This window comes from Rutidosis leptorrhynchoides, chromosome 4 (genome assembly GCF_046630445.1).
Source record: "Rutidosis leptorrhynchoides isolate AG116_Rl617_1_P2 chromosome 4, CSIRO_AGI_Rlap_v1, whole genome shotgun sequence".
Taxonomy (NCBI): domain Eukaryota; kingdom Viridiplantae; phylum Streptophyta; class Magnoliopsida; order Asterales; family Asteraceae; genus Rutidosis; species Rutidosis leptorrhynchoides.
In genome coordinates, this window is record NC_092336.1 from 643,281,172 (window position 1) to 643,297,341 (window position 16,170).

A 16,170-nucleotide genomic window follows, 5' to 3' on the forward strand; every position below is an offset into this window, starting at 1 on the left:
GATTTTTAGATATTACTAATCGAGTAAATGAATTTCTATATAAGGCACGTTTTGTCTTGTTGAACAATTGTCAAAGTTGATTGTCTTATCATGTTTTAAAGCTTTATAAACACTATAATCTGATTTTTAAAGTATTGGAAAACTATGTGAAATAATAAAATATTTTCGATTGCCATGATAATTTAAATATAATATAGCTCCTGAAATAAATAATATTTTGAGTTTGATAAACTATAAATTCGTTCAATTATCAAGACTTATATACTATGATAATAAACATGTATAGACTTAAAGATCATATTGGGTCAGGTTGACTTTTGAGATGACTTTTGTTAACTTTTGCATGTCGGTCTCGAGCATTAGGATTGTGATACACTATGACCCGACCTAGCTTGTTAGACATGTATTGACCAACATATGTTCTCTAGGTTGAGATCTACGGTTATTTTGCATTCCGAGTTTCGGTCACATTTCGGTGAATGACCTTATGTGCTGCTAAGGTGAGTTTATAGATCCCTTTTTAATTGCTTTTGCAATCTATATTTTTGGGCTGAGAATACATGCACTTTATTTTAAACGCAATGGATACAAGTACATACTAAATTCTACACTGAGTTTGAACCGAAAATCCCTTAGCTTTGGTAACTAATAACTGCCAGTTATAAGAACTGGTGGGCGCGAGCACTGGCGGATCTAATGTGTTAAGAGGGGGGGGCGCCCGCCCCCGGTGGATTTCGAAATTTTAGTGCAAATTTTTTCGATTTTTCGATGTTGCTCCCGGTGGAATTTTTTTTTTGCCCCAAACCCTTCGTATTTTGCCCCAAAACCTTCGTATTTTGCCCAAAAACCTTCAAATTTTGCTCAAAAACTATATATTTTGCCCCAAAACCTATATATTTTGCCCCAAAATCTATATATTTTGCACAAAAAAAATTCCCTACGTTTTAAAAAAAAATTCGCCCTCGGTGAAAAAATTTCCTGGATCCGCCACTGGGCGCGAGTAGTTGTATATGGATCCATAGGGCTTGACATCCCTGTCTATTCCAGGTATAGAAATCCTAGCCTGAACTATAAAACAGACTTATGCTATTCGAGGTTAATACACGTTGGACTGCGTGTATTGTACATGTTGGTTGCATGTATGTTAAAACATGGGTACTTATTATATAGACGTTAAAGTTTAGTTACCAGGGTGCTCAATCTTGTAGAATATTTTGATAAACGTTTCTGGATGAAACAACTGAAATCTTGTGATCCACCTTTATATACAGATTATTCGCAACATTAAAACTATGAACTCACCAACCTTTGTGTTGACACTTTTAAGCATGTTTATTCTCAGGTTCCTAGAAGTCTTCCGTTGTTTGCTTATATGTAATACAAGCTATGTGCATGAAGTCATACATGCTTTATTCGAGAAAACTTTGCATTCACAAAATCACCATGTATCTTATTTTGACTGCATTGACAACAGATGTATTATGGTAAACTATTATTTACGGTGATTGTCTATATGTAGAAATCATCAGATATCGAAAACCTTGGAAATTGATATTCATTTATGGTGTGCCTTTTCAAAAGAATGCAATGTTTACAAAACGTATCATGTAGAGGTCAGTACCACACTATGAAATCGATGAATGATGTATTCGTCCAAATGAATTTGGACGGGTCATCACACATGTCTTCTTGACCAACAAGCCATGAATCTCTAACCTAATTTTTGAACAGTATCAAAACCTTGATACTACTATTATTGAAAGCTGATACCCAACTCCCCAAAATTGTGCTTCTAAGCAGCGTTAATCTAAAAACTCATGTGAAAAATTTTGTAAAACCAAATACGTTTATAACAGATTTGAAATAAAAACAGAAAAAAATATGCATAAATAGCTACAAAAAAATCACATTTTCACAGCAGACATTTTAGAGTCTGAACCATTTATTCAACATCAAGAAGACTTTAGAATGAACATAGATATTATACAATATAAGCCTACCACCTTCATATGTATTGTAATAGGCTACCTAACGATTAACACCTTTCACACACACGTCATTGCACCATCACCACTTCACCATGCGAACCTGCAAAACAGTTGAAATATCGGGTCAGATATAATGTTGTGCAAGTCCAGACCAATTTGAAAAAGGATGTGAAATGTTACATCTCTCATATATCTCTTCGACTAGATGTAGGAAAGCTTCAGCCTCTTCAGCCATTCTTGAGACCCTTTCGGCTTCTTTCACAGCTTCTGCTGCAACAAACAACTTATTTTCTGCTTCTGCAACTTTATATGCAGCAGCAACTGCAGCTTCTTCTAATGTTTCACCAAGATGACTGTTTATTGGATATATCCTGGGCTGTATCTCTTTGGGTTTCTGGACCGGGCCCTTGGTTCCATTATGCACCTCCTTTCGAAGTCGATAGCAGTTTTGAACCTAATCATCCAGAGACTTTGCTCACTGTCAAATGCAGAATCATAATAAACAATGTTTCCAGGTCTAAAGACTAGAAAACATCGGATTTATAAGAGGTGGCAAAATGAGTGCATGGGACAGTGGGCTGATATGGGTTGGGTTAGCCAACACACTTTCTGTCCACAACTTTTAGCCTTTTTAACAATTAACAAAAAAAGATCAATTATGATTACCACCAATAGTATCTCAGCTAAGATTGTAGCTACTTTGATACATATAATATAGGATGTTATATGCATTCAAAACAATAACTTTCTACCCATTTGACTCATTTAATAGTTTTGATACATGAAAACATAATACAAAGAGTTCACCTTCTCAAGTTTATCTAGAGCAACAAGCCTTCGTAACCTTGAATTTAATAACCTTCTAAACTTGACGGGCACCTCTTGCCTCTTCTGCATATCACAATTATACAACATTGTCAGTTAGAATCACTGTACACTAGTGGTGGTATCAACATTCAACATTACTTTTGAAAAGTCAATTCTTTTAGACGATCACCGTCTTGGATATAACTTTAGAAAATCATGTGACAAATTGTCAGTGACAATTACCTCAAAGAAACTAACAATTGCACTAGTATCTGATCCATTTGGATTCTTCAATGTTGACAATGCTTCATAAATCATTGCATCATACCTGAACAATAAAACACCAATGTTAACCACCACCCATAAACTTTACGTAATACCAATCTAATACTATCACGTACTTTGATGCGTTAAGTAAGCATTTTGAAGCATCATCCATATGCACATCAGTAGTAGATGATGGATCAACTACAACTGCCGCTAAGGAGCCAGGGGTTTGTGCAATGGGCATACAAGGAGAATTTGTGCTACTTTTTGCTTTCGGTGTTCTTGATTTTTCCCTTGGACCTTGACCATTCACACTTACACTCATATTCCGCCATTTATCCTATTAAAAGGTAAACATTTTCACACGCTTATGACAAGTAACTATATGACATAACAAGAAAATAACATTCTTATCTTAAGTTATGGTAACTTGTATGGATACACACCCACACATACATATATCATAGTTTGTGGAGATAATTTTACTTATTTACCAATGTTATTATCTACTCCATCCGACTAGTTCCGGGTTCAAGTCACGGGCAACCCATTATTCTGTTGAATTCTATCATGTATAGTGTAGAGAAATCTATTTTTCTTTTTGCAAACCGCTAAAGAGCACTTATAAAATAAGAACGGCAAGACACTTAAGTCTCTCTACCTTTGGGAAAGATAAAATTGTCAGCATCCTACATCCCCGACCCCGTCCAGGCAAGATTGTGTATTATTGTAGTTGTGTGGCAAGAAGACTCAAAGTATTATATTATATTAGAATCGTAAAAATAGACAAATTTACAAAGATGGCATTTTAAGATCTAAAATATACACACATACATAGGTGCATATTCATACAAGTCAAGAACTGTCAGATGCACAGAATCAGCTTATAGACACTAAATAAGATGCATAAATCGTAAAATTGTGACTTACTTTGAATTCACGATTCAAAATACTATCGAACACTTCAATCTAGATCAAACAAAGCAATAACTACATAAAATTTACTGACTTATATTGATCCAAATTATTATAAAGAAATGGTGCTATAATCGATTTCAATATAGAAGTGTTCTTTTTTTTTTTTTTTTTTTTTTTTTTTTTTTTTTAATATCTTCCATGGTATATATACGAACAACAGCCAGAAGTCATTTATCAATTACTGAATCCAAAACACATTAAATGACATTAAAAAAAAAACACAACAACATTAGAATTTCACACACAAATTATGCTTTTCACTACTTATCAATAAGTCTCCAACAAAAATTTTAAAATCGGGATCTTTTATTAGTAGTCATATAAATAAAGAGACAGATAAGTATATATGTGGTGTCAAGAAGAACCTTAAGATCGATATTGGAACGAGAATAGAGTAAGTGGTTAAATTCGGGATCTTTTTGGATGTTTTTCCATTTGCCGGTGCCATGTTTTGCGATGCCGGCGCGTAAGGCTTCTTCTTCCTCCGCCGTCCACTTTTGTTTTGGATTCCCCATCGCTTATTAGCCGTCGCCGACTGTAATTTTAACTGGTATTTTTTTTGGGTGATCTTAAGCCCTAGAAATAATTAGAGGTGATGATAGAGATCAGCCGTGACAATTGACAATCCTAGAGCAGGCTGCTTTTATAAAACTGAATGGTTAAGACAAGTTCATAAAACTGAATGGTTAAGACAAGTTCATAAAAAAAACTAAATAATTAAGAAAGCTTCATAATTAGTTAAATGTCACGAATAAACGCATATAAGTAGAGGCGTATTAGGGCATACGCAACATAAACAACCGACTAAAGCCCAAAAATTAGAAGAGCCCAAATTTTTAATATTTAATTAATAATAAAACAATTGTCGAATAGTTAAGTAAATTAAATAAAATATTGTCGAATAAATATATGATAATAAAAAATTTGTTACGACTGTCTTGAAAACTTTTTTCGTATTGATAAATTTTAGTATAATCCTTTTATATGTATTAAAAAAATTTAACGTGTATAAGGCCACTCTTAACCATGACGGTCCGTCATGGGATCACTGACCGTCAAATCAGCACATATTTCCCATCACTAACCAACCACTAAACTGCCAACATCCATGACGTATCCATCACTTGATCCCACCTCTATTTTTTATATTAAACTTTTATATTATTTACTTATATATAACAATTAAAATTCTAAAAAAAAAATTATTAATAAAAAAAATTACAAATTCCTAAAAAAAAACATTACAATTTCTAAAAAATAAAAATAAAAACATTACAAAGTCATAAAAATAAAAATAAAAACATTACAAAGTTCTAAAATAAAAAAAAAAAACGATTATAAAGTCCTAAAAAATAAAATAAAAAATAATACGACCCGATCGTGTCGTCACTCACGTAACCCTCATTGCTACTGTTGTGCGGGTAGTGAGGATGAGGTCGGGTGTTGAATTGTCGGGTCCAAATACCAATACAATACAACTAGATTCGGTTGCATTTGAGTAAGGCTCTCCCGACAATTTCATGTCATTCTTTTTCGATCGTGATAAACTTAAACTTATAGGTTTCTGGATCTCACCAAGCAAAATCCGAGGCCTCGAAGTCAACATGTTCGCGTATGTAGTCGAACAGACGACCCATGTCCCAGTAGGTGATATCGAGTGACTCAAACGACTTGCACTGCCCGTCCAGATACATCTTTCAATCTTCGCTTTGTTGTCCCCCGTACCATACATCCATCGAACAAGTTAAACGCGCCATCGTTTGTTTATGTTTGACTGTGTGTTTATGTTTGACTGTGCGTGTTTATGTTTGTAAAATGAGATTGCAGATCAGTGTGTTTGTGTTTGTGTTTGAATGCAGATGTTTCAATTCTATATGCATGTATATACACACACTCCAAACGTTCAAATTTATAACCGTTGGTATAATTCATTTGTAACGTTCAAATTTACCCCGTGATAAATGTCTTGCAATGATAAAATGGTTCACGGTCTACCAAGGACGGCCCAAATATTCATTGCTAGTATCGGCGCCTTTGTCTGGCGGGAGCAAGGGCGGTAACGAAGAGCGGACCAATACGACCACTCTAAGGTCCCATTTTTATTTTCGCCTAGGGCCTCTAAATTGTTGAGACGATCCTGCACATAAGACTACCGTTGATGGCAAATATGATAGTTATCAAAAGAAATACGCTTGATTTTTTTTTTGTTTATCCTTATATAAGAGTTTTACATTTATTATTTGTTATTGTTATTATTATTATATTATTATATTTATTATTTATATTTATATGTATTAAGTTGGTTGTTATTGTTAGTATTAGTTTATAAATTAAAAGGCGATTTCAAGTGAGAAAAATATCAACGTTATTAATCGGATCAAATATTAATTTTGCTAGAAAAAGAAAGATTAGGAGTAGATAAGAGTACTATTAGAGTCGGTGAAGAAGTTAAAATGTTGACTAATAATCGTCAATGTCTTATAATAGTGATAACGAGATTCGGATCAGCCCGCACGTTGCGACGAGGCCTTTCGGGTTGCGTACTCATAGTTAACGTAACGTTATGTATTTACGGAAGCAAAGATGTGTCATGCCCCGATTTATAGGTAGACGTGTTTAGCGTTTTCTAAAAGGTGTCCGTTTCGAGCGCACCTAGTTACATTTTGTTCATAAAATTATTTCGAGTTTAATGGTGATAACTGGGGAAAAGAACCGGCGAGTATAAAGATAGGACCCGTTTGTAGCGACCCCGACAAATCGTCAAGTGACGGCGTCGGCTACGTGGGTCCCATTACCTGATTATAAGTCTTTAAGATAACGTTTGACCGAAAATATGTCGCATACAATTCATAAAGGATGTTCCAATGTTTACAAAAGTAATTCCCAAGACAAGTACATAACAAAAGTTATTATTCATATGAAACACGCGCGACATAGTTTAAAATAGCCAAAAAGACGCTCCACGTATGCAAGTATACTCGACATCCAATGCAAGTATCAAAAAGTATGTGCGGAAGCATGTATCACTTAAGTTCAAGGACCTGAGAAAAACATAGAGAATCTGTCAACGAAAACGTTGGTGAAATCATAGGTTTAAATAAGTAAATGAGTAATAGTAAGTTGAACCACAAGATTTGCAACATCGATAAAGCCATAGTACATTCTAAAAGTTAATATTCACGAGCACCCAATTATCAAAGCTTAACGTTCCGTCCGTTGAATACCCCATCAATTAGTGCTAGAACAACACTGTTCCCGAAAATATATTTCATTCGTAAACGGTAGCGAACCGTTTGAATGAGGGTTTGTCAAACCCATATGGCCATATAACATAAGTTCTCGCTTACACCATCTGATGTAACTAATGATAATCGGATTGAGGATTTTCGTTCTAACTCGTATGTAGAATGTTTGTTTTCCCGTTCATGTGTCCACTTAGTTCAAAAGTATCGTTTATGTTTTCTCATCCCAAAAGTAAGTTTAAAAGAGTAAAGGTGGGACTATGATCTCACCTTTGATTGCAAGAGTGTAAAAGTACTTCAACAAGTAAACGTGCAAAGAACAATGCTAGTCTCGACCTAAACAAATAGGTTGTATCAATAACGATAGTCACGAAGGGTCAAAGTTGTTCAATTAGTCCTATGGCTCAATACGACTCGATTAATATAGCATGTGAAGCAATTTGTCAAGTTTCATGCAAGATACAAGTATAAAGGCATGTTAGGAAGATTGCATAATCAATTGGTTAAGTTTGACAAAAAGTCAAACTTGGTCGGGTCAAAGTCAACGAAAAAGTCAACGCGTTCGGGTCGGGTCTCGGACAAATTTTCTGAAGTTTTTAATCATATACAAGCATGTTTAAACAAGTTACACGTAAATTGGAGGTCTAGAACGTCCTAAACATTTTATGTCAAAAGGCCTCGCAAACAGCCCACTTTAGTGTAATGGGACGGCGTCCCAATTAGGCTAGACGGCGTCCCATTTTAAAGAGCAAGACGGCGTCTTGGTAGCCTAGACGGCGTCTAGGTTTTAAGGGCAGGACGGCGTCCTGATTCCTGGGACGGCGTCTAGGCATGATTTCAGGCCCTGCTTGCTGAACTCCTAAGTACACGAATCAAAACTCAAACCCACACAATTTACAAACCGCAAACATTCAAGGCATGTATTTTATATCACCGGAAAGGTATTTTGACAAGGAACATAACTATGCACTTATTATCAATTAAACTTTCACATACAACAACCAAAAACCGCATTTAGTGACCCTCATTCAATACACACAAGTCATAAATGCCATTTAATGATTCGGCAACCAAATTACATGAACAATATGCCGTTTCGAAGGTAATTAAGCATACAACACAACCTAACACTTACCATTAACATTTCATGTCATTTAATGCATCAAAAATTCATTCTTAGTTCATGAAACCCTAACCAAAAATCACCAAATTTCATAATCAAGTTTAAGGGGTTTCTTTGATCAATCTTTACATCCAAATGAAGCTAGTAACACTAGGAACAAGATTAAAACATGAACTCATAACATCAAACAACATGTAAACACTTAAAACTCAAGATTAAACATGTTAACTTTCCATATGAATTAGTTACTTCAAAATATCAAAACGAGCATACAAAACACATAAACAAACTAGACTTGAGCCATAGACACTAATTAACAAACTTATAACTTTAAAAATCTCAAGAACACAAAGATTAGTGATTTTAGAAAGTTACCCAAAATTGATGAAATCGGTATGGAAACGAAGAGGAGATCACGAGGAGTTCAAATATGCAATTTGTTTTGATCGAATCCTTCTTGAACGAATTTAGATGATGATTGAAGGTTTGAGGGTTTGAGAGGAAAAGGTGAAGTATTATTTTGGGGAGGTGATAGAATGAATGGAGAGGAAAGAGTTGACTAGTTGACCTAGTTATCTCTTTCTCCATTTGGCAACTTTAGTCCCTCAACTTAGGAAACGGGTACGGGAATTACCTAAACGAGATAATTCAAACGCGTATTAACGAGATGTGTTATAAACATATAACGGAACTTAAATAGTTAAACGGAAAAGTAAATGGAAAAAGGCGGGATGTTACATTACCTACACCTTAAAAGAAATTTCGTCCCGAAATTTAAGTAGGCGTAGTAGTCGTTGTTTCTTCCTCGAGATCTTGCGTTTCCGAATTCACGAATAGATGAGGATACTTCCTTTGCATTTGATCTTGTCTTTCTCAAGTAAACTCGGGTCCCCTTTTGGCGTTCCAACGGACTTTAATAATCGGGATTCGGCTTTGTTTCAATGTCTTGACGGAGGTGTCCACAATTTCAACCGGTTCCTCCACGAAATGAAGTTTGTCATCAATGGTGAGCTCCTCGAGAGGAATGACGATATCGGGTTCGGCAAGACACTTTTTCAAGTTGGATACATGGAAAGTAGGATGAACGGAGCTCAATTGAGGCGGAAGATCTAAACGATAAGCAACGGTTCCAATACGCTCCAAGATTTCGAAAGGACCAATATACCGCGGATTTAGCTTCCCGCGTTTCCCAAAACGGATTACACCCTTCCAAGGTGCGACTTTTAACATTACTCGGTCACCGACTTGAAATTCAAGATCGTTGCGTCGTTTGTCGGTATAGTTCTTTTGACGACTTCGGGCCGTCCTAAGCCTATCTCGGATTTGAACGATTTTCTCGGTGGTTTCGTGAATGAGTTCGGGTCCGGTGATTTGCACGTCGCCTACCTCGGCCCAACAAAGAGGTGAACGACATTTGCGGCCATATAGCGCTTCAAAAGGTGCGGCTTTAATACTCGCGTGATAACTATTGTTGTAAGAGAACTCGGCGAGAGGTAAGTGCTTGTCCCAAGATTTTCCGAAATCGACCACGCAAGCTCGTAACATGTCCTCTAAGGTTTGAATTGTACGTTCGCTTTGTCCATCGGTTTGAGGATGATATGCGGTGCTCATGTCTAAACGCGTTCCCAACGCTTCTTGCAATGTACGCCAAAATCTAGAAACGAAACGGCCATCTCGGTCGGAGATAATCGATAAAGGTACACCGTGTCGGGCTACGATCTCCTTAATGTAAAGTTGTGCAAGTTTCTCCATTTTGTCCGTTTCTTTCATGGCAAGGAAGTGTGCGGATTTGGTGAGACGGTCAACAATAACCCAAATGGTATCATAACCGCCCGTCGTTTTTGGTAGCTTGGTGATAAAATCCATTGTTATCCTTTCCCACTTCCATTGCGGGATCTCGGGTTGTTGGAGTAATCCGGACGGTCTTTGGTGTTCGGCTTTAACTTTGGAACATGTCAAGCACTTGGAAACATAAGTAGCTACGTCCCTTTTGATGTTCGGCCACCAATATAGTTGTTTAAGGTCGTGGTACATCTTATTGGCACCGGGGTGAATCGAGTATCGTGACTTATGGGCTTCATCTAAAATAAGGCTTCGTAGATCCCCATAACTAGGCACCCAAATTCTTCCGGCGAAATATCGGAGTCCGGTTTCTTTAACTTCGAATCGAGAGGTGAGGACGTTCAAGTGTTCGAGAGAGATGTTTTCATCCTTGAGAGCCTCATCTTGGGCTACCCGAATTTGGCTATTAAGGTTGTTGTGAATGGTGATGTTTAAAGCTCGGACACGGAGAGGCACCGCTCTTTCTTTTCGACTTAAGGCATCTGCTACTACATTTGCCTTCCCGGGATGGTAACGAAGCTCGCAATCGTAATCGTTTAAGGTTTCAATCCACCTTCGTTGTCTCATGTTTAGTTGTTTTTGATCGAAAATGTGTTGGAGGCTTTTGTGATCGGTAAAGATAGTACTCTTGGTTCCATAAAGATAGTGTCTCCACATTTTAAGTGCAAAGACAACGGCTCCGAGTTCGAGATCATGTGTCGTATAGTTTCGTTCATGAATTTTGAGTTGTCGAGAAGCATAAGCAATGACTTTCGTTCGTTGCATCAATACACACCCAAAACCATGTTTTGAGGCATCGCAATATACAACAAAGTCATCATTGCCTTCGGGAAGTGACAAGATAGGAGCGGTGGTTAGCTTCGTTTTCAAGATTTGGAATGCGGATTCATGTTCGGTCGCCCAAATGAATTTCTTTCCTTTGTGAGTCAATGCGGTTAGAGGACGTGCAACCAAAGAGAAATTTTCGATGAATCTACGATAGTACCCGGCGAGACCCAAAAATTGACGAATGTGGGTAGGGGTAGTAGGAGTCTCCCATTTGCTAATGGCTTCGATTTTCGTTGGATCGACTTTAATACCTTGGTCACTTACAACATGACCAAGAAATTGAACTTCCTTTAACCAAAATTCACACTTGGAGAATTTGGCATAGAGATGTTCTTGTCTTAAAAGTTCAAGCACCAGTCGGAGGTGTTCCTCGTGTTCTTCTTCGCTTTTTGAATAGACTAAAATATCATCGATGAACACGATAACGAATTTGTCAAGATACGGTTTGCACACGCGGTTCATAAGATCCATGAACACCGCCGGTGCGTTAGTGAGACCAAATGGCATGACAAGGAATTCATAACTACCGTAACGAGTTCGGAAAGCGGTTTTGGAGACATCTTCCCCCTTAACCCTCAATTGATGGTAACCCGAGCGGAGATCGATTTTCGAATATACACAAGACCCTTGTAGTTGATCAAAGAGGTCATCGATACGAGGAAGAGGATATCGGTTCTTAACCGTCAATTTATTTAGTTCACGATAATCAATGCACATTCGTAGGGATCCGTCTTTCTTTTTAACAAACAAAATCGGAGCGCCCCAAGGTGAATGGCTAGGTTGGATAAAACCACGATCAAGTAGTTCTTGGATTTGACTTTGCAATTCTTGCATTTCGGATGGGGCGAGTCTATATGGTGCACGTGCTACGGGTGCGGCTCCCGGAATAAGATCGATTTGGAATTCAACCGGTCGATGAGGCGGAAGACCCGGCAATTCGTCGGGAAATACATCGGAATAGTCACTAACAATTGGCACATCATCGATGTGCTTCTCATCGGACTCGACTTTCTTAACGTGAGCAAGGATCGCAAAACAACCCTTACGGAGCAGTTTTCTAACTTTAAGGCACGAAACGAGGTTGAGTCTGGTGCAACTCTTATCGCCATAGACAATCAATGGTTCACCATTCTCGATAGGAATTCGGATTGCGTGAAGATCGCAAAGAATGTGAGATTTATTTTTGGCCATCCAATTCATACCGATTATTACATCAAAACTCCCTAATTCTATGGGTATCAAGTCAATTTCAAATTCCTTACCCAAAATGTTCAAAGTACACCCCCGGTAATATGTGTCGGCACTTAAGAGTTTTCCGTCGGCCACTTCGATGGAATAAGTAGTATCTAAAGGGTGTGGTGGAGTGCAAAGGGTAGGAGCCAAAGTCTTAGACACAAAACATTTATCGGCACCCGAATCGAATAAGCAGGTAACATAAGAGTTGTTGAGAAGAAACGTACCCGTGACTAGTTCATTGTCATCTCGGGCTTCCTCGGTATTGATGTTAAAGGCTCGACCTCGGTTGTTGGGGTTGGCTTTCTTTTTCGGGCATTCGTTCTTATAATGGCCCGTTTGGCCACATTCGTAACAAGTGACCGTTTTTGGAGGATTGGGCCCCTTTCGAGCAACGGGGGCGACGCTTGTGCAATTGTTGGCCCTATGACCAACACCTTGGCAACGGTGACAAACTAGCTTGTTACATTCACCGTGATGATGCTTGTGGCATTTGTTGCAAAAAGGTAAGTTTCCGACATAACCCTTCTTGCCGTCGTTGTTGAAAGGCTTTTTGGTGAAGGTGTTGTTGTTGTAGTTGGTTGATGGAGTGGCTTCCCATTTCCTTTTGTTGCCACCCGACTTGTCCTCGGCCTTAGGAGCCGGTACTACGATTTCGTCAACCGTTTCAATTAGTTGGCGAGCCATGTTCATAGCGGCTTGATGAGTAGTGGGTTTGGATGACATCACCCCTTGTTTGATGCTTTTTGGAAGACCGAGCATGTAGAGCTCAATCCTTTGAGATTCGGGGTTAACAAGATTAGGACACATCAAGGATAGTTCGGCGAAGCGTTGATTATAAGCTTTAAGATCGTTTCCGACCGCTTTCAAAGCTCTTAGTTCTTCCTCAAGCTTTCGGGTTTCTTCGCGCGGAAAATATTCAACAATCATCTTTTCCTTTAGATCGGCCCAAGAGAGGGCATGAGCTTCATCGGTACCCACCGATTGAACATAGGTGTTCCACCAAGTGAGAGCAACACCGGAGAACGTGTGGGTGGAGTATTTGACTTTGTCTTGATCCCGACAACCGCTTATGCTAAAGACGGCCTCGGTTTGTTCAAACCAACGAGTAAGCACAACCGGTCCACCGGTTCCATCATAAGTGTGAGGTTTGCACCCCATGAAAGCTTTGTAGGAGCATCCCTCGTTTGAGTTACCGGCCCCATTGTTGTTGTTGTTGTGGTTGTGGTTGTTGTTATTGTTGTTGGAAGAGTGACCGGCCATGACCGCATCTACGGCGGTAGCTATCATCCGTTCGAGAGCTTGTTCGGGAGTTTCATTGCGGCGTACACGACGAGGAGCCATTGTTCCTTCAAAACAAAAGAATACCGTTGGTTAGTATTCTAAATAATACTAACCGTGATATGGGATAAAGATAAAGAGAAAATTATCCTTGACCCGCCTTAAATTCTTTATGTCATAATGTCGGTATGTTCATATGAGTCACCGTAATATAATTTCCGGGAATTATATTACCCTAATTCATATGTGCATTCGACATTACATCATATAGTCAAGGTGGCGTGTCAATTAAATTATACAACGCAAGATTTAGATAGGATAAGAGTAGATATGAGTAAGAGAGTTCGAGTATAAATGCACAATTTGTCAAATAATTCCTACTTCAGTCTATATGCCGGTTGTAGTCTAGATTCACCTATGTACCCTATGACTCGGGGTGGACACAAATGAACTCTAAATCCCTACAACCAAGGCTCTGATACCAACTGTAGCGACCCCGACAAATCGTCAAGTGACGGCGTCGGCTACGTGGGTCCCATTACCTGATTATAAGTCTTTAAGATAACGTTTGACCGAAAATATGTCGCATACAATTCATAAAGGATGTTCCAATGTTTACAAAAGTAATTCCCAAGACAAGTACATAACAAAAGTTATTATTCATATGAAACACGCGCGACATAGTTTAAAATAGCCAAAAAGACGCTCCACGTATGCAAGTATACTCGACATCCAATGCAAGTATCAAAAAGTATGTGCGGAAGCATGTATCACTTAAGTTCAAGGACCTGAGAAAAACATAGAGAATCTGTCAACGAAAACGTTGGTGAAATCATAGGTTTAAATAAGTAAATGAGTAATAGTAAGTTGAACCACAAGATTTGCAACATCGATAAAGCCATAGTACATTCTAAAAGTTAATATTCACGAGCACCCAATTATCAAAGCTTAACGTTCCGTCCGTTGAATACCCCATCAATTAGTGCTAGAACAACACTGTTCCCGAAAATATATTTCATTCGTAAACGGTAGCGAACCGTTTGAATGAGGGTTTGTCAAACCCATATGGCCATATAACATAAGTTCTCGCTTACACCATCTGATGTAACTAATGATAATCGGATTGAGGATTTTCGTTCTAACTCGTATGTAGAATGTTTGTTTTCCCGTTCATGTGTCCACTTAGTTCAAAAGTATCGTTTATGTTTTCTCATCCCAAAAGTAAGTTTAAAAGAGTAAAGGTGGGACTATGATCTCACCTTTGATTGCAAGAGTGTAAAAGTACTTCAACAAGTAAACGTGCAAAGAACAATGCTAGTCTCGACCTAAACAAATAGGTTGTATCAATAACGATAGTCACGAAGGGTCAAAGTTGTTCAATTAGTCCTATGGCTCAATACGACTCGATTAATATAGCATGTGAAGCAATTTGTCAAGTTTCATGCAAGATACAAGTATAAAGGCATGTTAGGAAGATTGCATAATCAATTGGTTAAGTTTGACAAAAAGTCAAACTTGGTCGGGTCAAAGTCAACGAAAAAGTCAACGCGTTCGGGTCGGGTCTCGGACAAATTTTCTGAAGTTTTTAATCATATACAAGCATGTTTAAACAAGTTACACGTAAATTGGAGGTCTAGAACGTCCTAAACATTTTATGTCAAAAGGCCTCGCAAACAGCCCACTTTAGTGTAATGGGACGGCGTCCCAATTAGGCTAGACGGCGTCCCATTTTAAAGAGCAAGACGGCGTCTTGGTAGCCTAGACGACGTCTAGGTTTTAAGGGCAGGACGGCGTCCTGATTCCTGGGACGGCGTCTAGGCATGATTTCAGGCCCTGCTTGCTGAACTCCTAAGTACACGAATCAAAACTCAAACCCACACAATTTACAAACCGCAAACATTCAAGGCATGTATTTTATATCACCGGAAAGGTATTTTGACAAGGAACATAACTATGCACTTATTATCAATTAAACTTTCACATACAACAACCAAAAACCGCATTTAGTGACCCTCATTCAATACACACAAGTCATAAATGCCATTTAATGATTCGGCAACCAAATTACATGAACAATATACCGTTTCGAAGGTAATTAAGCATACAACACAACCTAACACTTACCATTAACATTTCATGTCATTTAATGCATCAAAAATTCATTCTTAGTTCATGAAACCCTAACCAAAAATCACCAAATTTCATAATCAAGTTTAAGGGGTTTCTTTGATCAATCTTTACATCCAAATGAAGCTAGTAACACTAGGAACAAGATTAAAACATGAACTCATAACATCAAACAACATGTAAACACTTAAAACTCAAGATTAAACATGTTAACTTTCCATATGAATTAGTTACTTCAAAATATCAAAACGAGCATACAAAACACATAAACAAACTAGACTTGAGCCATAGACACTAATTAACAAACTTATAACTTTAAAAATCTCAAGAACACAAAGATTAGTGATTTTAGAAAGTTACCCAAAATTGATGAAATCGGTATGGAAACGAAGAGGAGATCACGAGGAGTTCAAATATGCAATTTGTTTTGATCGAATCCTTCTTGAACGAATTT

At 37.9% G+C, this 16,170-nt stretch overlaps 1 protein-coding gene across 1 annotated transcript; it reads right to left on the reverse strand.

The window, feature by feature from the left end:
- Positions 1–1,864: 1,864 nt before the first annotated feature.
- Positions 1,865–4,638, reverse strand: LOC139904360 (telomere repeat-binding factor 4-like). The gene is made up of 6 exons (XM_071886297.1): positions 4,406–4,638; positions 3,197–3,402; positions 3,039–3,123; positions 2,796–2,879; positions 2,169–2,442; positions 1,865–2,088 (listed from the first exon to the last, which is right to left on the reverse strand). The coding sequence occupies exons 1-6, from the start codon at positions 4,553–4,555 to the stop codon at positions 2,057–2,059; spliced, it is 831 nt and encodes a 276-aa protein (XP_071742398.1). The 5' UTR covers positions 4,556–4,638; the 3' UTR covers positions 1,865–2,056.
- Between the last annotated feature and the right edge of the window lie 11,532 nt (positions 4,639–16,170).

Bases quoted from the DNA above. Each gene is read 5' to 3' on its own strand.
- LOC139904360 (XM_071886297.1), bottom strand. From the start codon at position 4,555: ATGGGGAATCCAAAACAAAAGTGGACGGCGGAGGAAGAAGAAGCCTTA. The intron at 2,880-3,038 runs GTAATTGTCACT...TGTGATATGCAG, and splicing joins CAATTGTTAGTTTCTTTGAG to AAGAGGCAAGAGGTGCCCGT. The intron at 2,443-2,795 runs GTGAACTCTTTG...CTGGATGATTAG, and splicing joins CTCTAGATAAACTTGAGAAG to GTTCAAAACTGCTATCGACT.